The sequence below is a fragment of the Peromyscus leucopus genome, chromosome X, assembly GCF_004664715.2.
Source record: "Peromyscus leucopus breed LL Stock chromosome X, UCI_PerLeu_2.1, whole genome shotgun sequence".
Taxonomy (NCBI): Eukaryota; Metazoa; Chordata; class Mammalia; order Rodentia; family Cricetidae; genus Peromyscus; species Peromyscus leucopus.
This window is the reverse complement of record NC_051083.1, coordinates 120066441-120090214: the sequence shown is the minus strand read 5'-3', so window position 1 is coordinate 120090214 and position 23774 is coordinate 120066441. Positions and strand designations below refer to the sequence as shown.

Sequence of the window (23774 nt, the reverse complement as noted above, 5' to 3'; positions counted from 1 at the left end):
TAATTCAAAATCGCTTCAGGAAGTCCCTGAAAATGACCAGGTTCACTTAGGCTCCTCCTTCCTCAAAAGCACATAAACAGAAAAGACTGCTGGAAGTTACTTTCAGAAAAGCGAGTCACCTGGAAGAAACAGAAATCAGCCAAGTAGTCTGAAAAAAGCAGAGACCAGCTGAACTGTAGAAGAAACGAAGACCAGCCAAACTGGCTGGAACCAGCTCAGACCAATTGAGCCACTTGGAAAGGACAAACTTCAGCCAGTTGAGCTGCCTGCAGGCTGTGTAGTGTGTTCCAGGTTCCCAGCTTTGTGAGTTGTGGTTGGACTTTGGTGATGCGGCTGTCTTTGAGTCATTTCTGCTACTGTAAATGACCCCTCACCCATATTCCTGTAAGTAGCCCGAATAAAACTCATTGGTTCAACAAGTTGAACTTTGATGGTATCTGTGCTTTGGTCTGTCTTGAGTTCCCTATCTGGATGCAAAGACATGTGTTGCCACAGCTCACCTCAGGAAAATTTCAATAGGCAGAGTACAAGGCTGGCCTGATAGAATTGAGAATGTTATTTTAAGACCTTTTCTCTAGAACCAGACAACTCAGTCTCAGTGACCACCCATATCTGAATTCAGAGCTTAGCATAGAGAGATACTAAAGGGATCCACATATTCTATCCAGGACTATATCATTCTTTTAATTCCTTACTTATAGACATTAGTACACACTGGAAAATAATGTGAATGGAAACATTGGGACATATATGTACACATCTCTGATGTTGCTGTGGGCAGGTTGCCTCATTCAAACAGGAAATTATACATAGAAAAAATGATCTAACTACCATCTAAGAGACTGAACACTGATGTTCCTTTAAAATTTAGGCATTGACATTTTCTATCCCTCCCCAAATGTGATTGTATTAGGAAGCAGCAACTTTGGGAGCTGTAATAGACCTGAGAGTTCCACTCTCATGACATGGATTAGTGACCTTATAAAAGGAACTTCAGAGAGCATGTAAAGACACAGTAAGCAGACAGTGGCCTACAGTCCATCAAAACTAAACCATACTGACACCCTGGTCTCAGATTTTCAGCTTCTATATTATGAGGAATAAATACCTGTTATTGTTTATAGCCCATCAGTATATAATACTTTGTTATGGTACCCTGAGCTAACATTATAACTGAGACAGGCTAGAACTCAGTTTCTCTAACACTTCAAATAACCACATAATAACCCATGGCCTTTTCCATCTTCTTCCTCAACTCTGGACACCCATGGAAGACCTATCTTCGGTAACAGATACACAACAAGCAATTGTGGGTAAGGGCTAGCAAAACCAAAGTAGTCCAGTGGGAAGTGGAAAGTCAAAGAAAACCACTACATACCTTCTTCAGTATAGCAGAAAGAACCCTGAACAAATATGAAACGAGTGAAGTCAATAACTACAAAAGGTTTCTGATAGTTGCTTTTTTAAAATATCATATTGAAAATCCATAGTGTGCCAACAACTTCAAAATGCCAGAAACTGGGAAGGAATCATTTTTAAACAACCAAGTATCTGAGATAAAAAGATGAGTGGTGTAAGAGCGATTCTCCATGTGGAATGATGCATCAAGCCAAGGAAGAAGACGCTCCCCATACGCTGAAGGACAGAACCTAACTAAAATCCCAGGAGACAAAGGGAATGGAGAAAAACCAGACAAGGTACTTGAAAGTCAAAAGAGAAAGGCTATTATGGAATTGCCTATTGGAAATGCCAGCGGGACAAAACAGTGGGGATAGCCCTCAGGTGAGAAAATGGCCATACTTGGGAGGCCAGAAAGTGAACATACACCAAACTGAATATCACAGAGATGTTTATTCTGTTTCAGCCACCATTGGGAGTATTCAAGCCATTGCCCTAGATATTGACAAATGTTGTCACTGTTGAAGGCTTAAACTACAGGATAACCTAAATAGGTACTTTTCACTAAGACTCAGGAGGCAAAAATACCCCCCTAAACTTAGGCCAGAAGATGAGCCCTGTCCTAACTAGAGGACTCTATCATAAGGCAAGGACCCAAAACACCACACACACCAGTTGAGAAAGCATATTTATAATAAAGATGAAGTGAATGACCACTGGAACAAACATTTTCACAGGAGGAAATCAGGCATGACCAACAAGTTTTAAGCAGGACAGTCACACATAGATTTTAAAAAAGAGAGCGAGGGAATGAAAGAACAGAAGTTTTTGACAAAGAACTCAATCACTCTGAGATTGGGGATATAGTGGTACGGTCATAGATATGTACAATCTTTACAACAGCCAACCTTACAAAATTTTCATCATTTTAAAAAGATAAAGAAACCCTCTAAACTTTATTCAGCTAAGTTTTCTAGCTGCCTATATCTCCAAATTAAATTAAGTCCCTTATCTAACTTCTGTCTCCAAATTTACTTATTCTGGGTGTTTCATAGAAATGAAACAAACAACAGACATAGGGACAGGAAACAGGCATAAGCATGACTTTCTTTATAGAGATGCTGTGACCTCCCATATAGTAGTAGAAGGATCTGTGTTATTGGGCATACTCAAAATCCATGTGGAAACAGAGTTATCTAGTAAAAATTTCATGTTTCTAGGCAACACCCAACCCTTCTGGGTAGTAACATGTTAAGCTTTTTAGATTAAACTGCAGGAAGATGCTGAGAGGCTGGGTGAGTGGGCTGAAAAGTAGCAGGTGAGCATCAGTGTAGGCAAGTATAAAATAATGCACTGAGAAGAAGAATCCCATTAACCATTCAAAATAACACATCAAGCAATCAAGCCTCCTTTGTACAACTCCTTGGGATTCCTGCACCCCAAATGAAAGGGCCAGATCTGCTATTAGACCAACGGAATAATGCAAAGGTCATCTCACTTAAAGTCTTCCTTTGAGAGATGAGGCTATAGAGACCCAGGGACAGGTGGAGGAATAGAACCCAGGTCAGAGCACTTTATCTAGAACCTCAGCTGCTAGCTAAGAGTATATTAGTCTTTAAGTATCAACTGGAAGATCAAGGGTCTTAGAAGCAGTATGGTATAATGTATAGAGCATGACTTCCCAAGCTAGATACATTCCACTCTAGCTCCATTTTTAGTTTTGTACAAGTTGAACAAGTGCTCTCATCTCTTGCGTATAAGTTGTCTCATCTGTAAGATGGCAACCACCACTCACATTTTGCAAAGATATTATGAGAGTTAGAAACATTTTAATAGGATTCAACATGGATCTTAATTTCTGCAAGAAAGATATATAAATGTCAATAAGCATGTGAAAAGATGTTTGACATCATTAGTTAGTAGGGGAATGCCAATCAAAACCACAATAAGCTATCACTTCACATTCCCTAGGATGGCTATAATTTTTTAAAAAAAGAAACTAACAAGTTTTGAAGAGGATGTAGCACCCTCAACACATTGCAAATGAGCACATAAATTGGCACACTTGTTATGGTAAACAATTTGGCATATCTTTGATAAATAAAACATGACCCAGCGATTACATTATTATATCTATACCCAAGAGAAGTAGAAGTGGATATTGGAAAACACTTTTATAGGAATGTTCCCAGCAGTGCTATTTACAATGCCCAAAAGGTTAAAAGACCTCAAGTGGACATCAACTAATAATAAACCAAAGGGATATAGGTTTAAAATAAAATATTCTTATAGCCTTAGAAAGAAATGAAGGACTAAGATATGTCAACATTGGATGAATCTTGAAAATACTACACTGTGTGGAAGTAACCATCAGAAACAAATTACATATGGTATGATTTCCTTTATGTCTTAGGGTTTCTATTGCTGCAATGAAACACCATGACCAAAAGGCAAGTTGGGGAGGGAATGGCTTATTTGGTTTACACTTCAGCATTGCTGTTCATCACTGAAGGAAGTTGGGACAGGAACTCAAACAGGGCAGGAACCTGGAGGCAGGAGCTGATGCAGAGGGCATGGAGGGGAGCTGCTTGCTCCGTCCACTTTTCTTATAGACCCAGGACCACCTACCCAGGAACAGTACCACCCACAATGGGCTGGGCCCTCCCCATTGATCACTAATTGAGAAAATACCTTACAGCTGGATCTCATGGAGGCATTTCCTCACCTGAGGCCCCTTCCTCTCTGATGACTCTAGTTTGTGTCAAGTTGACATACAAAATCAGCCAATACAACTGACCCCTTATCAATTTGACACACAAATACATTCCTATTAAGCCACAACCCTTCCTTTCTTATTTATCCCTAAAATCTTAAAGAACTTTAAAAGTCCCACAGTCTTTACAAATTCAAATACATTAAAATTTTAGTAACCAATCTTTTAAAATCTAAGATCTTTCAAAATTCAAAGTCTCTCAACCGTGGGCTCCAGTAAAATACGTTCTTACTGCAAGAGGAAAAAATCAGGACACAGTCGCAATCAAAGCAAAACAAAATTCCAACTGTCCAAAGGCTGGGATCCACTCACGATCTTCTGGATCCTTCTTCCAAATGGCTTGGGTCACTTTTCAGGCTCTGCTCTCTGCAGCACACACAACTTGTCTTCTGTTCTCCAGCAGGCTCCACTCTACTGCTGCTGCTGTTCTTGATGATCATCCCATGGTACTGGCATCCCAAAATGCTGGGTCCCTTGCTGCAGCTGGGCTGCACTTTCACCAATAGCCTCTCGTATGCTCTCTTCATGGTGCCAAGACTCAACTTCTTTGCATGACCCCTTCAGTCCTGGGCCCTCAACTGCCACTGAGGCTGCACCTTCACCAGTGGTCTATCCTACCCTCTCATAGTGCGAAGCCTCAGTTTTCTCAAGGACCACTTCGTGCCTTCAAAACCAGTACCACCTGGGTGATGCTTACATATTACCAAGTCTGGCTGCCAGCACAAGGTACAATCTTGGCAGCCTCTAGCACACAGATACTCTGTGGTCTCAGGAAACACTTCCCAGAAGGTTTCACCTCAGTGATGCTGGTCTCTTTTTAATCAATGCTAATTTCTTAGCTCCAGTTGACCAGCATCAAATATCCTAGCAAAGCAGCTGATTTTTCAGCCCCAGCTAACCAGAACCACAGAATCTTAATTCAAAACAACAAATGGCCCTGATAGAGTCTTTAAATTTCCCTCTGAAACTTTGCAAGCTGGGCCTCCATCCTCTGCACTTCTCTCAATATTCATATCTTCCAAGTTTTCACAGAAAGTCTCACTGAGGTCTCAACACTCAATGGCTTTTCTAGCCCAAAGTTCCAAAGTCCTTCCACAATCCTCCCCAAAACATGGTCAGGTCTGTCACAGCAATACCCCACTACACTGATACCAATTTCTGTCTTAGTTAGTTTTTTTTTTTTTTTTTTAATTGCTGTGAAGAGACACAATGACCACGGCAACTCTTACAAATAAAAACATTTTATTCGAGTGGCTAGCTTACAGTATCAGAGGTTCACCCCATTATCATCAGAATGGGGAACATGGCAGCATGCAGGCAGATGTGGTGCTGGAGCAGAGAGTCCTACATCTTGATTCGGAGGCAACAGGAAGTTGACTAACTGTTACACTGAGGGAAACTTGAGAAAAGAGACCTCAAAACCTGCCCCAACCATGACATACTTCCTGCAACAAGGCCACACCTCCTAATAGTGCCTCTCCCTTTGGGGGCCATTTTCTTTCAAACCACCACAACTTATATGTAACTTCCAGAACATGCTATTCATAGAAAGTAGAAAGTAGTGGTTTCTGAGGACTGGGAGGTATGGGCAGACAGAGAACTATTAGCTAAGAGTTATAGTCTTTCTAAAGTTGACTGTGGTAATGATTGTACATGTCTGTAAATAAATTTAAATAGGGTATATGGTATGTATACTGCATCTCAATAAGTTAAAAAAATAAAAGTGAAGTGTATGTTAGTAAATGTTTCACTTCTGGTTCTCAGAGGGGAAAATGTCTTGGCTTATAAGGTTCAGTGTTTCCATGAGGGAAAATATTCCTCTGGTTATTTTTAAGCACCCAGTTCTCTATTGGTGAATGTAAGTATAGAAAGAAATATAGAGCTGCTTGCTATCACAGAGTATTTAAACCATCTATACACAATAAGCCAAAGTAGCAAATATATCAAGGAGTATAATGTAAGATGGTAGAGTAGTTACAAGCTCTGACTATTTATTTCAATTGTTTTAAGTATAATACATTTAACTATAATTTTGCCATTTGATTTTTAATTATTATTTGTATAAGTCATGAAAATTTAACACTAAGTGCCCATAAACAAGTTCAGACTGACTCTGAGTACTATACTGTGATTCAAAAACACTCCTTTTGAAGAATTTTGTGTAAACATTTAGGAAAGTGCCACCATTTACATTCATTTGAGCAGAATTAAAATGCTTATATGGCCTAAGAAGTTTCCTATTTCTTCTTCTAGTGCTTATATCTGAGCTTAGCAGAAATATTTTCCTGGTTGTAGCAACATAATCCTATTTTCTGTAGACAGTTTTGAGGCATTTGGGTACTATTTCTCAACCCAACAAGCCACATCAACAGTTCAACAAAAACCCTGAGCACACGTAATAAATGAATGGCCTTTCTGCAATCAGGCCATGGGCTCTTTTGATTTCTGACTGTCATCAATCTCCGTGCTTGTACTGTTTCATGAAGTCAAACTTCAAAAGGATTTAATGCAATGACAAACAAAATAATCAACTAGCCTTTGAAAAACTCCGCAAGTCCTGATATTTAATGTAGAGTCATAACAAGTTTGATGTAGTGCTACTTTGAGTATTTGGTGTTAACACTGTGCTGTTTCTGACCATAAAAGACTTCCTCTGGAGGAATACAGGCTTTGGTGGAATGGGGTATGCTCATCATGGCACCTGATGCTTACTGTACATAGGTTATGAACATTGCTGCCTGTGGGCAAATAGATTCAAAAAGATTAGGTCTAGTGCTAAATTAGTGGAGCTAAACCTTGCCTGGCCTAAGTATGATGGTAAGCCAAGCAGCCATAGACAATAAACAGACAATAGGCACTACTGTTATTTTTTTTGTTGGAATACCTGAAAGAAAGTTATATAGTTTCTCTGTGCTCTATTTTCATATCTGTACAACAAAGAACATTAACAAATTTCACAATTGTTATAGAATAGATGAGACAAAATGGATAAAGTTTCTTACACACCAGTGAGACTTCCAAAAACCCTTAGGATATAGAAGCAAAATTGCATAGCATATTTACACAAAATCCTTCAAAAGGAGTGTTTTTGAATCACAGTATAGTGCTTAGAGTCAGTCTGAACTTGTTTATGAGCACTTAGTGTTAAATTTTCATGACTTTTAAAAATAATAATTAAAAATCAAATGGCAAAATTATACTTAAATGTATTATATTTAAAACAATAGCATATCTGGGCTTTAAATTCAATTGGTCCTAAATTTAACTCCTAGCCATATATATTCCTGAGTAACTAACTCTAAGTCAGTCCTGGCTTCTTTCTTAGTCTTCAGTTTCCTATCTGTAATCATAGCACCTACCTCACAGTAGTCTGAAATTAAGCTGAAAAAAGTCAAAAGTGCAAGGCCTCAATAACTGGGGGCTGTTAGGCAGTTCCAAGAGAGTGGATACTATTCTGCAAGCATTTGAACAGAGCTCACATAGGGAAGACAGGGAAAAAAACGCTGATTCCTAGAACATAGGGGTAGACAGATGAGACCCAAGATGGAGGTGCTAGAAGGCTTGATTGCTTCCATTCGGGAAAGCCAGTCAATGTTCTTACACTGTAGGTAAGAACATGGGCAGGCAAACCATTGGCTTTGGGTTTTCTTTTTCATAATCTTTTTAAAATTTTATTTCAGTGTAATATATGTAAATTAGACTGTACATACCTAACAAGTCCAATTTGATGAATGTTGATAGGAGTATATTCTTATAAAACTATCATCACAATCAAGATGATGAACATTTGTGTCACTACCAAAAGATTCTCCGTGAGCCTTTTTAATTGAGCCTCTTTCCTTTCCTCTCATCTCTCATCCCATGGCAATCACTGATCTATCTACTTTTTGTCACTTTAGCTAGACTTTCTGGAATTTTACATAAATGGAATCATACAATATATAATCTTTTGGGTCTCGTTTCTTTTGTTCAGCATCATTATTTTGATAGTCATCCACTGTTCCATATACTAAAAATTCATACTCTTTATTGACCAAGTGGTATTTGCATGTATGTATATATCATCTACCTGTTGGTGAAATTATTAAGATCACTCCACGTAGTTAAAAGGAAGTTTATTTAGTGTTGTAACTTACAAGTGAAGGGATAGGTAGGTTTCAGGGTCTGGGAAAGGTGTGTCGCAGTCAGGCCGTGTTCTCTGGAGAACTCTGCTGGGTCTACCTACAGCGTCCAGGGTCCAGGAACCAGGAGAGGCCCTGCATCTGGAACTGGGGTCTTCAGCATCTTCTCTCAGCCCCTTTTGTAGGCGTGACCACTACCGAAGCCTCAATGGGGGGTTGGAACTTCCAGGTCAAAGTTGGAATGGCTACCCACTACATCTACCTGTTGACACATATTAAGAATCCTCCCAGGGTTTAGTCTATACAAATGAAGGTATTATAAGCTTTTATCTATATCTTTGAAGAGGACAAGTATTTTTATTTCTTTTTAACATTGTCTAAATTAAGCATATTACTTTCCAATATTGTTGTACTATTTTCCATTCCAAAAGCAGTGTGATGCAGAATTTCTCTGAAACCTCACTAACTGTATGGCGAGTACTTAGGGAGAAATTAAGCATTATGATTTACCTTAGCTCCGTTTTCTCCACATTCTTTATGCTTGAGTTTTGTTGGAGTTCTTGGAGGTTTGAGTTTTGAATTTTTATTAAATTTGGAAAAGCTTCAGCCGTTACTTCTTAAAATAATGTTTTTGTCTCCCTATTTCTAGGGCTCCAATTACACATGCACTAAAGCCATAGAAGTTGCCTCACATCTTGCTGTTGCTCTGCTCATTTATTTCTCTCTTATTTCTCTCTGTGTTTGATTTTGGACATTTTCTATTACTAAGCCTTTGAGGTCACTAGTGTTTTTATCTACAATGTATAGTATAATAATAATATTGTCCAGTGTGTTTTTATATCTGGCATTGTATTTTCTATCTGTGGACATAAGAATTGAGTCTGTGTCTCCTTAGCACTGGAAGCATGCTTTGTAAGAAATTATTGTAATGTAATTGCTTACCAATTCTCTCACCTATGTTACTTACCACTTAAGAATTCTTCTTTGCACTATGGGACACATTTTTCTATTTTGCATATCTCATGATATTTTCCTAGATTTCAGATTTGAGGAACTACAATGTTGAGTGCTGGATACCCTTTAAATACCGATGAGCTTTGCTCTAACTTGTAGCAGTCTTTTGGAAATAGTTGGAGCCTTTCAATGCTTGATTTAAGCTTTCTTAGGTTGGACCAGACAGACTACACTAAGGTTCATTGGGCTCTATCGCCAAGGCAGTCTCCTTCTGAGCACTCAGCCTGATGCCATGGATATTAGGAGGGTTTTTTCTGCCTGAGTATTGAGAAGCTAAGCAACCTGGAACCTTGTGAGAGCTCCAGAAGTCGCTTCTCTACTTCTTCTGAATAGTTCTTCTCCCAACCCTGTACTTCATGTAATTGTGATCAATATATAGCCAAAGACTTGTGGGGAACAGAATACAGAGACATCTCCAAAAGCTTTCTTTTGGGTTCTTAAAATCTGTCTCTTCAACTAAGGGATGTGCAGGTTCATCCTGGGCTTTATGGAAACTCTCTCTAGGTCACACACAAGAACAACTGTAGAACTATCCTGTACAGCATGTTTTTCAAATGTCTGGTAAACATTATTTCATGTGTTTTGCACATTTTAAAAGTTGCTTGAGGTAAAGGGCTAAATCCAGCTCCTATTACTCTTCCATGGCTAGAAGCAGAGTGTAGCTTTCCATTTTTTCTAATATTTGGATTAGACTAGGTTTAGATTCCTAGTAATACCAAATAGAAAGTAAGAATTCTGAGTCATAAACTGGTAGGATTCTTAAAGATGACCTTGGATCCTCCTCCTCCTCCTCCTTCATCTCCCCTCAGGTTTCATTTGATGGATTATAGAACAGAGATCAAGAAAGGAAGACTCTTCCCAAAGTCACATTGCAAGCTGGCCACAAAAATAAGACAGAAATCAAGCCTTCTGCTCTTTATTTTTAATTCATGCAGTAATTTTCTACTGGTTTTCTCTTATAACCCAGTTTATTTGGATAGATTATAGCATTGAAATCCAAAATCCATGCTTCCCCAGGCTACAGAATGGGCAATTATTAGCTCCCACCTAGATGCTATTTCATTTTCTTTGAGTTTTACAGACAACTCCTAGGGTTGGATGAAAGAAAATATTACCAGAATAGCTAAAACATTACAAAATTAAACCACTTCCATGGCAATCACTCCAGGAAAAAACTATGTATTTTCCCCATTGATTTACTGTGGACTTCCTAAGTAGGAAGGCATGTGACTTAGAACTTAGATTGGTTCCCCACACAAAATCAACTTTTTTATAATTGCAAGTGTACTCCCACAAGTCCAGTGACTACTAGTCCCCTTTCACCTGAACTGAAAAAAAAATGGCTTGTCTAAGTTTCAAGAACCCCTGCTGTCTTACCCCTCCTTAAAGCAGTCTAGGAAATGCTGCTTTCAAAGTCAACTAGAAGAGATTTTAACCATTGGCTTCAACACTTACTGTATCACTTTGGATAAGTGACTTAACCTCTGGGAGCTAGGGAGATCACTCAGCGATTAAGAGCACTAGCTGCTTCCAGAGGACCTGGGCTCAATTCCCTGCACCCACATGGCAGTTCGCAGCTGTCTGTAACTCCAGTTCTAGAGGGTCTAGCACCCTCACACAGACGTACATGCAAAACACCAATGCACATAAAAATAAATAAATCTTTAAAGTGACTTAACCTCTTTGTAAGGGAAGTGCTAGCATTGTAGTATATCATTATTATAATTAATTATTCATCTCATATTTTAGCACTTTTCAAACAATAGACAACTTTGCAGTTTTTTCTTTCTTTTTGAGATTTATTTTATTTTTTATGTGTATAATGTTTTGCCTGCATGTGTGTCTATGCACCATGTGCATGCAGTACCCACAGAGGCTAAAAGAAAGCATCAGATTCCCTTGCAATTGGATCTGCAGATGGTTATGTGCTGTCACGTGGGTGCTGGGAATCAAATCCACGTACTCTGGTAGAGCAGTCAATGATCTTAGTTGCTGAGCAATCTCTCCAGCCTCTTTTCCCCCTTAATGGTATACAAGATATTGTGGGATCTAAAACTACAGTACTAATTCCTAACAGTAGAATTTTTTCAATGATTAAATATAATAAAGTAAGCATAGTACATGGTAAACATTCAGAGACCTCTTGGCAATTATCGTTGTTGTTGTCCTCATCATCATCACCAATAATAAGAAGTAATACCTGGCCAGGTCACAGGCCTTCCAACTCCCCTCTTCTGGTTGTCAGTACACAGTTGGAGCTGCTTGTGTGACAAGTTAGAGGCTGTCATGCTGCTCACCGGTGTCAACTGATCACTGTAGTTCAGCCTTAGGGCTTTCCTGTTAGTAGGATTTTGCCCTCTACTTTAAGCCTATAAGTACCATTATCTCAATATCACCTTTGCTACCATTGAATTATAAAGGCAGGAAAATCGGTTCTGTGACTTCTTGAGTCATCTCCCAAACTCTCTACTTCATTTCAAATGTCCTCCCCGTGTTCTGAGGAAGCATTCTAGTTGTAGTGTTCTTTAAGTCATCAAAATCAGAGCTGCCAGGGCTGAAAGTCAAATCTACTTTCCTCAGCACACATCCAGTGCCCCATGTTAGGGAACTGATATTTATGTCTTTGAAATTCAAGGATACCAAGTCTGGTCAAGTTTGAAGTGGAAAGAGTCACCTGAGGATGAAGCACCAGCCTGCATCTCCCCATACAGAAAAGTGGCCTGCATTTCTCTCCAGCTTTTTTTTGGTTTTGTTAGTATGTGATGCAGACAAGGCAGGCTGCTTGCATTGTAAAGCCTTACTCCTCCCAGACTTCTACCACAACACACACACACACACACACACACACACACACACACACACACACACACCATCCCAATCAGCTCTCACTGCCCATGAATATAGCTGTAGACTCCATGAGCTGGTCCTGGAACACCAACCTTTGACATGTAAGCAGAGGTTAGCTCTCTGTCTCCTTCTGGTTCCTAGCAATCTAGGACACTCTGAAGAATCCCAGTAAAAAGGAAGAAAGGTCAGTAAAGAATGGAATTTGTCTCTGGCCATTTGGAGCAAGCAGCTTGACTGTTTCTCAAGCAACTGTAAAATAATCGAATCTGAACCAACTGATGCTTGACAGTGCATGCCACCAAGGATTCTGCACCATGGCCAGTGTGAGGCTGGGAATTAATAATAGTGAGTGATTATCATAGAAACTGTCTCTAGGAAAAACGACCAAGTTTTTTTTACCATTCAACCTTGGGAAGATAAAATCGGGCCTAGCAGAAAAAGACAAATGATCTAAGAGCAAAAGCAGGAATTGAAATCCAAAGAGCATCCCGGGACATGACTATGCACCAGCCTCATCTCCCTGTCCCAGAGGCAGGTGATACGGAGAAGAGAGGATGTCTTTGTCCATCTCAGAATCCTGTGGTCAACCTGCAGTATCCCTAATACCTCCTGGCCCTTGTTCTTCTTGCCACTTATTTCTTCTTTCCTGAAGACTGTTAGGCCCTTCTGTGTGGTCTGATGAGCCCTCCTTGTTTTCTATGGCAACATCCCTTCTGTCCTTTCTCCACCCTATGTCCCATCTGCCCCCACCCAAGCAGGGCTTCTGAGAGAACATGGAAAAGCAGAAACCTTATCACATTGCCCTACTTTAAAAAAAATCAATAAACAAGAATGGTTTAACATGTGTCAGTATTTAGGTTGAGTAATACGAAAATAATGGCTTATTTAATTATTCTCACTATATTTGTGTATACTCTAAATTACTCATAATAAAACAATTCTTCAGAGATGTCAAGTTAAAGCCTAAAGTCTTCAGGTTTGACTTCAAGGTCTCTCAGGCTGTCTGTAAGATACCATAACACACAGTCTTCTGTATTTCCCAACCTTGACATGCAGCCCTATCTTAGACCATGCACTTACATATAACAGAGCAGCTGCCCCCCTCTCCTGCCTACAAAGTGTTTCTTCCTTTCTTGGAAGCAGCCAAATGAAAATGATCCCTGATCCATCAAAGACACCTTCCCAAACCCCCCCCCCATCCCGAGGAGGTAGGGACGGTGGAGGGTGCCTCCTCTGGCCTGATATGCATATATGCTGAACACATTTTCAAGAGAGCAGATTGTTTTAGCTAATCAAATAGGTGCGATATTTACTTGAACTTGGGCAAATCAAGTAATCTATCTTGGCTTCTGCTTCTGTCTCCAGGAAATGAAAGTAATAGCAGTACTTATCTCACAAGACTGGGGTAACCTCCAGTTCTGTTTTGTCCTCTATGAAAATAAAGGAAGATTTGTATAGGGGAGATGGGAGAGGAAAAAGGAGAGAAGTGAGGAGGAGAGAGGGAGGAAGAGGGCAGAGGAAGGGGAGAGGGAGAAACGGAGAAGAGAAGGAGGCAAGGAGCGAGGGAGGAAGAGAGAGAAAGAGGAAGAAGAGAGGCTGAGACTGATGGCAAACCGACTTCAAGCAAATAATGTGGATAAATAATTACCCAATTTGTCTAAGATGGAATGGTCCTGAAACCTACAGGTAAGACGCTGCTGTTTATGGGAGCAAGTGAAATTTATTGACATCGAAACTGCGATTCCTCTGTGGGAACTGAGGACAGTTCACATTTGGAGGGAGGTCTTCAGAGGTCAAGGCCAGAGTCTCCCACTCTATAAACACTCTGAAAGTCAGCGGCAGTGATCCTGCCCAAAATCCAGGGGCTAAGGGCTGAGAGCTAGGGTTTGCATGAAAATTCGCCCTGGTGACAGCTCCAGTCTGTGAGCCTCAGAGTGCTTGCAATGGGATGCAGGGTGACAAAATCTGTGTGGGTCCATTGCGAGTCATTCCCCCCTCCTTCCTTCCCTCCCCACTGCCGCTGCCACCAGCCTAGCTCCTCTGGGTTCGGTGGCCTCGTGCGTCACCGGCGCGGGCGGGGACAGAGGGGGGGGCGCCGCAAGGTGAGGGCACCGCGCTGCTTTAAGAAGCCGTGCGCCCCCGCCACAGCTCAGAGCTTGCGGCGCTGCGCGCTGGTCGGACTTGCGGGCACAAGCTCGGTGCCCCGCTCCCGCCGCGCCCGCTGCTCCTTCCACTCGGTGCGAGCTCGCAGCCGCCTGTGCCCCGAAAGGTGGCCAGACAGCGCGGCGAGCCCCGAGGGATCGGTTCTCAGCTCCTGCGACTCAACGCCTCCAGCAGCAACAGGTAAGCTGCGGAGCTCGGCTCAGGTCGCGCGGGTCCCCAAGCCCAACCGGTCCCCTAGCCCAAGCGCTCAGACACCCTTTTGCCAAGGCTAGAAGGTTACTAAGGTTGCGCACCAGGTCCGAAAGGGCTCTCCAGGCGCCCTTGCGTATCCTGAGCACTTTCTCTCCTGTGTCCTCTCCCTCTCCCTCATTTCCTTGTTTCCTTCCTGCGTTCTCTGCTTCTCAACCTCTTTTCTATTCTGGTTAGCTTTTATCTTGCTCCGTTTCTCCATGCCCCTGTCTCTTACTGTCCCCTTTTCTCTTTCTCATTCTTAATCTTTCCCCCCCTCTCTCACTCTTAGGATCCTATTTGTTCTTTCTTGGTTCTCCTTCCAAACCGCTTTCTCACTTTTTCTGTGTCTCTCTTTTCCCTTCTGCCTCTCTCTCTGCCTTTCCAAATATCTTGCTCTGTCCCTCTCAGACCCCCACCCCCGTCCTTGCGCACCCCTGTCTCTTTCCCTATCCCTCACTCTTCCCAGCTCTCTCTCCTCACCCCCACCCCCACAGACTCCTAGCCGGCTGGAAAATATAGGGAGGATGGCGAATTTGGGACATGAGGCAGTGTAATGGGTTACATGTTCCAGCCACGACTGCGCTATTGACAAACTACGCATTTTATTTGATAAAGCCCTGGCGGCCAAGGGGGCAACTGGTTTCCATGGCAAGATAAAGTCAGCAGAGACAGGTACAAGGAGACAAAGATCCAGCTAGAGGAAAACTAAGGTGGGGTGGGGGGTGCTCTCAGAGAAGGATGCTGAGCGATAGGGATGTATGCACATTCAAAGAGGCAGAGAAAGAGTTTGGAAATGGTACTAGGGCGGTGAAAATGAAGGGCAGAGATGAACTAGAGTACACATCTAGAGACATCACTTGAGAAACAGAGATATCAGAGTGTTAGGGACCAGGAGGAAGGAGGGACAGGTACGGCAAGACATAGAACCTAGGCACTTAGAAAAACAGTGAAGGAAGACAGGAAGAGGTACAGAGAAATGTGAGAAAGAGCAGGCACACAGGTGCTGGTGTGAGACCTGAGACACGTAAATCTGAGAGAGACACAGACAAGAGAGCCAGAGACACCAAACAGGTGTGTTAGGAGCCCAAAGGGGCAGTCAGGGAAATCTACTGAAGAGGAAGAAAGACCCAAGGAGAGGAGGGGCATACACAGCTACAGAGTGAGCTCACTAGTGAAAAAAAGCACGCAGAGACTGAGAGACACAGAACTGACAGGGGGAGGGAGATTATCAGACAGAGGACAGCAACAGCCAGACATAAACAGACTATGTAGATGCTAGTGGGAAACTGGGGGGGGGGCTATAGAGTAAAGGGTGGGACGATGTTCGTGGAAACAGGGGCATACACTCTGTGGTAGAGGAAAGGTGCCCCCAGTAAAACATTGGAGACAGAAATCTAGTCTCATAAGCAGGCAGGTACAGAGTGCAAGCGCATGCGTCAGTGAGAAAGAACAAATCTCCAAGAGGCATGGAGGAGACAGGCTGAGGGAGTGCCCACTGTGCTAACAGGGAGGACAAGCAAAAGGAAGAGAATGCAAGGAAGACTGGCAGTGAGACCCCAAGAGTTAGAAAAGGAGCCAGAGAAACTGCTTTGATTGGGGTTGAAACTGTGCAGGGCTCTAAGGGAGGGGTCCTATAGTGATGCTGCTGGTCTCAGAGGCTTGTCTCTGCAAGGCATTAACCCTGCCCACATGTTTCTCTCGTCCTCAGTATAGACAGTGTGCAGTCTGCGCATCTCATTGCCCACTGGTGCAGAGACTGAGCTGCACCTTGTCTCCCGCCTGCCTGCCATCACCATGACACCCACCTGCACCAACAACACTCGAGAGAACAACAGCAGCCAAGCGTGCATGCCCCTCTCCAAGATGCCTATTAGTCTAGCTCACGGCATCATCCGAGCCACTGTGCTGCTTGTCTTCTTTGGTGTATCCTTTGTGGGCAATGTAGTGCTGGCTTATGTACTGCAGCGTAAGCCACAGTTGCTGCAGGTGACCAACAGGCTCATCTTTAACCTCCTCGTCACTGACCTGCTGCAGATTGTTCTCGTGGCCCCCTGGGTGATGGCCACCTCCATTCCTGCCTTCTGGCCTCTCAATATTCACTTCTGTACGGCCCTGGTTAGCCTCACCCACTTATTTGCCTTTGCTGGTGTCAATACCATTGTGGTGGTGTCAATAGATCGCTACCTGTCCATCATCCACCCTCTTTCCTACCCATCCAAGATGACCCAACGACGTGGCTATATGCTCGTCTATGGCACCTGGATTTTGGCTGTCCTGCAGAGCACACCTCCTCTCTATGGCTGGGGCCAGGCTACCTTTGATGAACGTAATGCTCTCTGCTCCATGATCTGGGGAGCCAGCCCAAGCTATGCCGTTGTCACTGTGATATCCTTCATCGTTGTTCCACTGGTTGTTATGATTGCCTGCTACACTGTGGTGTTTGGTGCGGCACGTCGGCAGCATGCTCTCCTGTACAACGTCAAGAGACGCAGCTTGGGGATGAGAGTCAAGGACTCTGTGAAGACTGAGAATGAACGGGGAATGAAGAAGAGGGATGAGTGCCAGGATGAGAATGAATTGCTGTGCCAAGGTGAAGGTCAGGCCAAGACTAAGGAAAGCAGCATTGAGGTGGAAGAGAGTCCCATGGAAGCCGGAGACATCATCATGAAGGCCAGAGAAAGAAGCCCTGATTTAAGTGCAGGTATTTCTGAGTCCAAGGGCATTGAAGAGGTCAGTAATGGCAGCATGGAGGATCTGGAATTCGGCAGTGAAGTTCAGGAGAGCAGCATGAAGGCAGACACTGGCCGAATGGAGGTCAATCAGTGCAACATTGATTTGGGTGAAGATGACATAGAGTTCGGCATGGATGACGTTCATTTCAGTGAGGATGATGTCGAGGCCATGAACATCCGAGAGAGCTTTCCACCCAGTCGTCGTAACAGCAACAGCAACCCACCTTTGCCCCCATGCTATGAGTGCAAAGCTGCAAGAGTGATCTTCCTCATCATTTTCTCCTATGTGCTATCTCTGGGGCCCTACTGCTCTCTAGCTGTGCTGGCTCTGTGGGTGGATGTCCAAACCCAGGTCCCCCAGTGGGTGATTACCATAATAATCTGGCTTTTTTTCCTGCAGTGCTGCATCCACCCTTATGTCTATGGTTACATGCACAAGTCCATCAAGAAGGAAATCCAGGCGGTACTGAAGAAGTTTGTCTGGAAGAAAAAGCCCTCTACAGAAGACAGCCACCGTGACCTGCATGAATCCGAGGCTGGCACAGAGAGAGGCACTGAAGGCAAGGTTGTCCCCTCCCGTGATTCTGCTACTTCACCTTAAAGTTAGTTCTAAGGCAAACTTTTCACTGTCCACAACACAGAAAACAAGAGCAGCTTTCTTTCAGTGCATCACCCACAATCTCATTAGTGCCAACCCTTACCATTTCAGGCAAAGGTGTTGTAAATGCATCCTTTTCCACCACAAGGCAGGTAAATAGAAGGAAGAAGTAGAGACTTTGATCTTTCCTGAAAGGTATAAGCCCGTCAAAGAATGGACTTGAGGATTCCTATCAAATGTATACATATTAGGCTCTAAATGTCCTAAAACAAGGGCTACCTGGTTTGGAACTGTTCTTGGTATTTTGCCTGCCTCCCCAGAGCTACAACATTGCAGCTTTAGCTCTGAGTAAAAGGGAAAGTGATGCCTGTGGACATAAGAACTATTTGGCCCTCAGGTCAGGAACTCATGGGCTGGGGCTACGTATTGTGTTCAACTGAAAGAAAAGCAACTGATCAAATCACTTTTGGAGTCCTAAAAGCACAGCTAGGCGGACTGATCATCATAGGAGCAGATTCTGTACTGAAGAGCCCCACAATACGGTGCAGAGACAATAATACAAATTTTGACATAGGGGATTGTGCAGCTAGAATATGAAGAAAGCGTCTAGGTCCTCGAAGGGATCCAGAAAAGGGCATACACGAAATGGAGAGCTAGTTCAAGGGAAGAAATGGAGAAATAAGTCATATCCATGGAGCTAAACAATTGTGTGTTTCTTTCTCTTTCTCTCTCTCCTCTCTTTCTCCATCCTCCCCTACCCTGGGATTCTTCATGGGCTGGGACTGACCTCTGTGCAAATGGAAAACTGTCAAGTGACACAAATATTTTTTGTCTCCTATTGGAGTAACAGCAGGAAAGAAATCAAGCCAGTATTTTACTATTTCCCTTCTGTGACCGAGTTGGAATGCTCATGAGAATTCTCTAGACCTCTACCAACCACTTGTGTTTTACTTTCTTTTATTTCAAATTGATGTATGGGTTAAACAATTTTTCAGGTTTAAAAACAGAAATTCAAATATGAATGGTCCAAGTTCTAGAAAACTCACACTGCCAATGAATTTTATGTCTCTAAGAAGTCTCTTTTATCTCTATAACCTAATAAACATGAACTAGTTTCTCCATATGAGAATAAACATGTTCCTTCCTCCAGGCACACACAACTTTTCAACCTATGGCTGTCTCTAAAACTTGTAAGTTCTCTGCACAAATGCAGAAATGACAGAGAGGATTGTTTCATAATACCTAGCAAATATATGAACTATTCCAAAGAATCTGAAGATCAAAGCATCTGAATCAAGCATAGCTTATTGATTATTATTGAAACACACCTCTTGTAATACAAAAATTACCACCAGGGCAAATACCCAAGTAAACTTTAAAAATATTAAACCTGGAAATCACTTTGGGCAAGGACAGAGCTAACATATTTCAGAGAGCACAGGACATATTTAAAGACAAAATAACATGCAACCAAAAACTAGTAAGTAAGTGTTGTTGAAGCAGATACCTACTGTTAAGATGGGAGGAGGGAAAGGGGAGGGATATTTGATTAAAAATGATTAAACAGGAGGTTGTACATGATGGTAGCCATAGTCAGAAGTTAACATTCCTCATTCATTTATATGTTATCTCTTCCTCCTCACAGATTCCAGCATGAGCTTCTCAAAGGGGGAGAGGTAAACGGCTGTGAAAAAGTGTGTGTGGGGATGTGGGATTACCATATTCACAATGCAGGAGAGTTGATTAAATCAAATACTATTGAACTGACCTGTCAGATCATTATGTCCATGAGAACTTTATCAACTTCAACTCCACTAATTTGGAACTTGTGATAATCTCAGACAAGGCATGGTATCTAAAATTAACCCTCACATCACAATTTTTTCCATCAATATTAATATAGCAAATTAATATTCAAAAATTTATTACATTGATTTATTGCTAAAATTATATTGGCCCATCCTTAAAAGATACCTGAGTGAAGTGGCTTATTTGATCAGTTTTCTTGTGGGGCAAGGGGTATTTCCTTACAGGTTTGAAACAGAGGAGTTCAAAGGTGGCAATGCCTATACTATCAGTAGAAATGCTTATATACTTACATAGAAAACAGGATTCCAAATATGTTTCCAACATTTTGTTGAAACTGAACTTCTTATTTTATTTTTAAAGCTCAACCCGTTCAATGTGTAACAAAGAGAACTGTTTGCCAAAACCCAAAATCCAAATGGAACCAGAACCTGTACAAGTGTGGTAAGTCCATTTGACAACACACACACAACATCTTCCAGGGTGCTGAGACTCACCTGCTCCTAAAACAGTCCAATTTTCCCCCTTTTATTCACTGTTCATTCTTTGGATTCTTCAAAGGTGAAGACCTTTTGAAAATAGGGTGGAAAGGACAACCCTTGAATTAAAGGTATTCTGTCTTGACGACATTTTCTTTTAATGAACAATAGGACTTCTGGTTAGCATGGAGAGAGGGTTTAACAAGTGGCTGCAAGCTAAGAGCCAGGCTAAGACGTCTGGTCAGTCAGGGCTTTAGACACTCTCCCTACTTAACTGTGTCTCCATTTTGATTATTCTGGGCCCCTGAAGGCCCCAAACCACTCCCAAGCTTAGGCATGAGGAGGCAGAAGCATGAACTGGAGACAACAGACTAGAGCCTAAAACCCTGGAAGAATAGACATCTTTCCAATTACATAAGATAGCTTCCTCTATGGCAAATATTTAACATGCATATTAGCACACTTAGGCTATAAGCAACAAAACTGGTTAGAGGAAGAAATAGGGAAACTCAAATACACTGAACTTGGCCACTGCCAGGTCACTGGCAAGTTCACTGCTTTTTGGTAAGTAGGGTAAGAATCCTCAAGGAACATGAAGGTTGCCAATAGGAGTTAGGTTTCCATCATTGCCTCCCAAAGCCTCCATATCTTAAGAGTATACACATTAAGGGGAAATCACAGCAACTTGTACATATAAGGAGATTTGCTGTGTGAAGATGCTGTATTACTTTTGCTCTAAAAGAGACAAAAACAAGATTGGTTTTAGTTCGGTGCTTCAAGTTTGAGTGGACTTTTCCCCTCTTCATCTGTTACAACTTTGTTGAAAATTGGTACTTTTGTCTTGTGTCAGTGCTGTGCTCTTTTGTGGTATTTCTTCTCATTGTAAGCTCTAACTGTATATAAAATGTGTTCTTGGAGATAAGGTGCTAGATATTAGATTGTATGTGTTCATAGCTAGTGTCATCAGTAAAAAGTGAGTGATGTGTACGTGTAAAGTTAGTTAGCAAAATGCATGCAGTATTCTATATGTGACCCACAATTCTTGAAGTAGAACATAGTACATATATTTACCTTTAAAAGTGTATACTACAGGATATGTAAGATGGCTCCAAGATCACCAGTGTGACAGGAAGAGTTGACTTTCATTCCTTAAATCCCTGGTACATGACAAGCAAGAATTTAATTCTGGTACAACTGGTAATCAATGTGAACTAAATTATCAACTTGGCTGAAGTCCTTGCTGGCAGTTCTCCACAATACACCTGGCACTGGTATACCTGTTTTCTTCAATGTATAGAATGCAAAATCTAAGAAGACGGTCCTTTCCCCATAAAAGAGCAAGAACCCCAGGACAGGCTATTGGAGTTCTGATAGCAGAATGAAAAGAACACTACAGTTTCAAGACCTACACAGGAACCAGTACCTGATTGGGAAGTTATTGGACTTGCATTTAGCTGATCCATATTGTGACCATCCCTGCCCTCATAGAGAAGTGCCAAAACCCAGAAAAAGGCTGCTCTGGTTTTTCCCCCTTTGGCTGTCTCAGACAAGATGCAGTATTGATAAAGAGACAGTGAGAATTCTCGGGTTGGGGGGAGGGTGGGGGTTACAGCTCAGGTGTTTGAAGAGTTACAGTTGTAGATCAAATATATTTGCAAAAGAACTCAGATTATTTTATTATATTTTGAGAACAAAAGTATTACAAGAGAATATATATATACATATACATATATATATACTCACTAAATTATTTCTAAAACTGCCTTTAATACCAAATTTCATGTGCTATTTTGAGACTGAGAACAATAGGAACACTGCACTCAGTCAATAAAACAGTTTTCTTTAATACTTTCCAATTTAAATTTAAAAGTTTCCTTTAAAAAAGGTTTGTAAATTAAAAGTGCCTTTTCAAAGGATTTTCAAAACTACAGTCCTGGGGACAAGTTCCCATTGGCACAACTTACCTTCAGGTGCACAAATGGGGTGGAATTTATTGTCCACCTTTCAGCAAGAAGAGAAATCCCCTCACACTCCAATCAAATTTACAAATTGATACTGTTACATGGGTCAGTAGTCCCAGAGACTCTGCCTAATGTCAAGGTTTCATATATTGGATGACTTTAATTGAATGCTTTCTAAACTGGTTATGATGCATTTATTGTTGGACAGGAAAAACAGACTCCTGCTTGGGGAATGCAGAGAGATTAACATTTGTGATTTAACTATTATTAAATGTTTGTGTTTCTTAATAGGTGCTGTTAATCTGTCCTTGGTATATTCTTCTGAAATACATTAAATAAAGTGCAATTTTATGTGTGTATCTGGCCCCTATATTGTGCTCTTTGAAAACACAGGGAGACACATGACATTTCCATCACTCCTCTTTCGTGGAGACAGAATAAGCAATTCACTGTATCAAATTTCCTCCATGGGCGACTGCACTCATGTGCACACACATACACCATTTTTCAGATAAAAATAAAATTAAAGGAGTATGCAGTAGTATGTAATAGCAGTCATCAGAAAGGATGTTTGGGAGAGGCCCATTGGTGTGATCCTCTATGAATAAAGAAAATTTCAAAGTAAAATAGGGTGAGCAGAGAGGAATCACGGATGGAGCCAGATGCCTAAGGTTCTCAAGTATTAAGTTCACTCCAAAGGCAATGAGGTTTGAACAGATGGGGGATTTTTATCTATTAAAAAAAACAACTTTTTTTCTTTTTTTTTAAAAAAAGATTAATTTATTTTTATTTATTTTATTTTATTTTACAATACCATTCAGTTCTACATATCAGCCACGGGTTCCCCTATTCTCCTCCCTCCTACCCCCTCCCCTTACCCCCATTCCCACCTCCTCCAGGGCAAATCCTCCCCCGAGGACTGCGATCAACCTGGTAGACTCAGTCCAGGCAGGTCCGGTCCCTTCCTCCCAATCTGAGCCAAGTGTCCCTGCATAAGCTCCAGGTTTCAAACAGCCAACTCATGCAATGACCACAGGACTTGGTCCCACTGCCTAGTTGCCTCCCAAACCGATCAAGTCAATCAACTGTCTCACCTATTCAGAGGGCCTGATCCAGCTGGGGGCCACTCAGCCTTTAGTTCATAGTTCATGTGTAAAAAACAACTTTTTTAAAACTTTTATGAGTTTTAGTGTTCTGCCTGCATGTTTGTGTACTATGTGTGTGCCTGGTGCCCTCAGAGGTCAGAAGAGTACCTCAGATCCACTGTAACTGGACTTCTGGACAGGTATAAGCTGACATATGGGTAAAGGACATCGCACTCAGGTCCTCTGCAAAAGCAACAAGTTCTTTTAACCACAGAGCCATCTCTCCAGGTGGGATTTCTTTTAAAAAAATAAAATAAACAACTGCACTTCACTAGGGCAGCACAATAGAGCCAACCCTGTTAGCACAGTTGTGGGTGAGCCAGCCCTGAAATTGTGAGCATGGGAGAACTGTCCCCATTACCCATCTGTCTTGTAGCAGCATAGGTGGAGGAGAGTTGCCCTCCTCCCCTACACCCATCAATGCCTGGGACAGGTGGGAGAGCTGGCCCTGTGGCCATAATAGCAGGAGAGCTATCCCTGACCCCCACCAGCTGAAACACTCAGGA

General features: G+C 41.9%; 2 protein-coding genes across 2 annotated transcripts in view; one reads left to right on the top strand and one right to left on the bottom strand.

Moving 5' to 3' along the window:
• The first annotated feature begins 14304 nt into the window (after positions 1 to 14304).
• On the top strand, positions 14305 to 22470 carry Gpr101 (G protein-coupled receptor 101). The gene is made up of 2 exons (XM_028889895.2): positions 14305 to 14496; positions 16256 to 22470. The coding sequence occupies exon 2, from the start codon at positions 16342 to 16344 to the stop codon at positions 17878 to 17880; it is 1539 nt and encodes a 512-aa protein (XP_028745728.1). The 5' UTR covers positions 14305 to 14496; positions 16256 to 16341; the 3' UTR covers positions 17881 to 22470.
• LOC114707213 (transmembrane 9 superfamily member 2-like) overlaps positions 20746 to 23774 on the bottom strand; it is an 86451-nt gene continuing 83422 nt past the window's right edge. The window contains exon 17 of the mRNA XM_037198811.1: positions 20746 to 20810. Within this exon, the coding sequence (XP_037054706.1) occupies positions 20746 to 20810 (65 nt within the window). The remainder of the gene's footprint in view (positions 20811 to 23774) is intronic.

Coding starts and splice junctions, on each gene's coding strand:
- Gpr101 (XM_028889895.2), top strand. CDS start 16,342: ATGACACCCACCTGCACCAACAACACTCGAGAGAACAACAGCAGCCAA.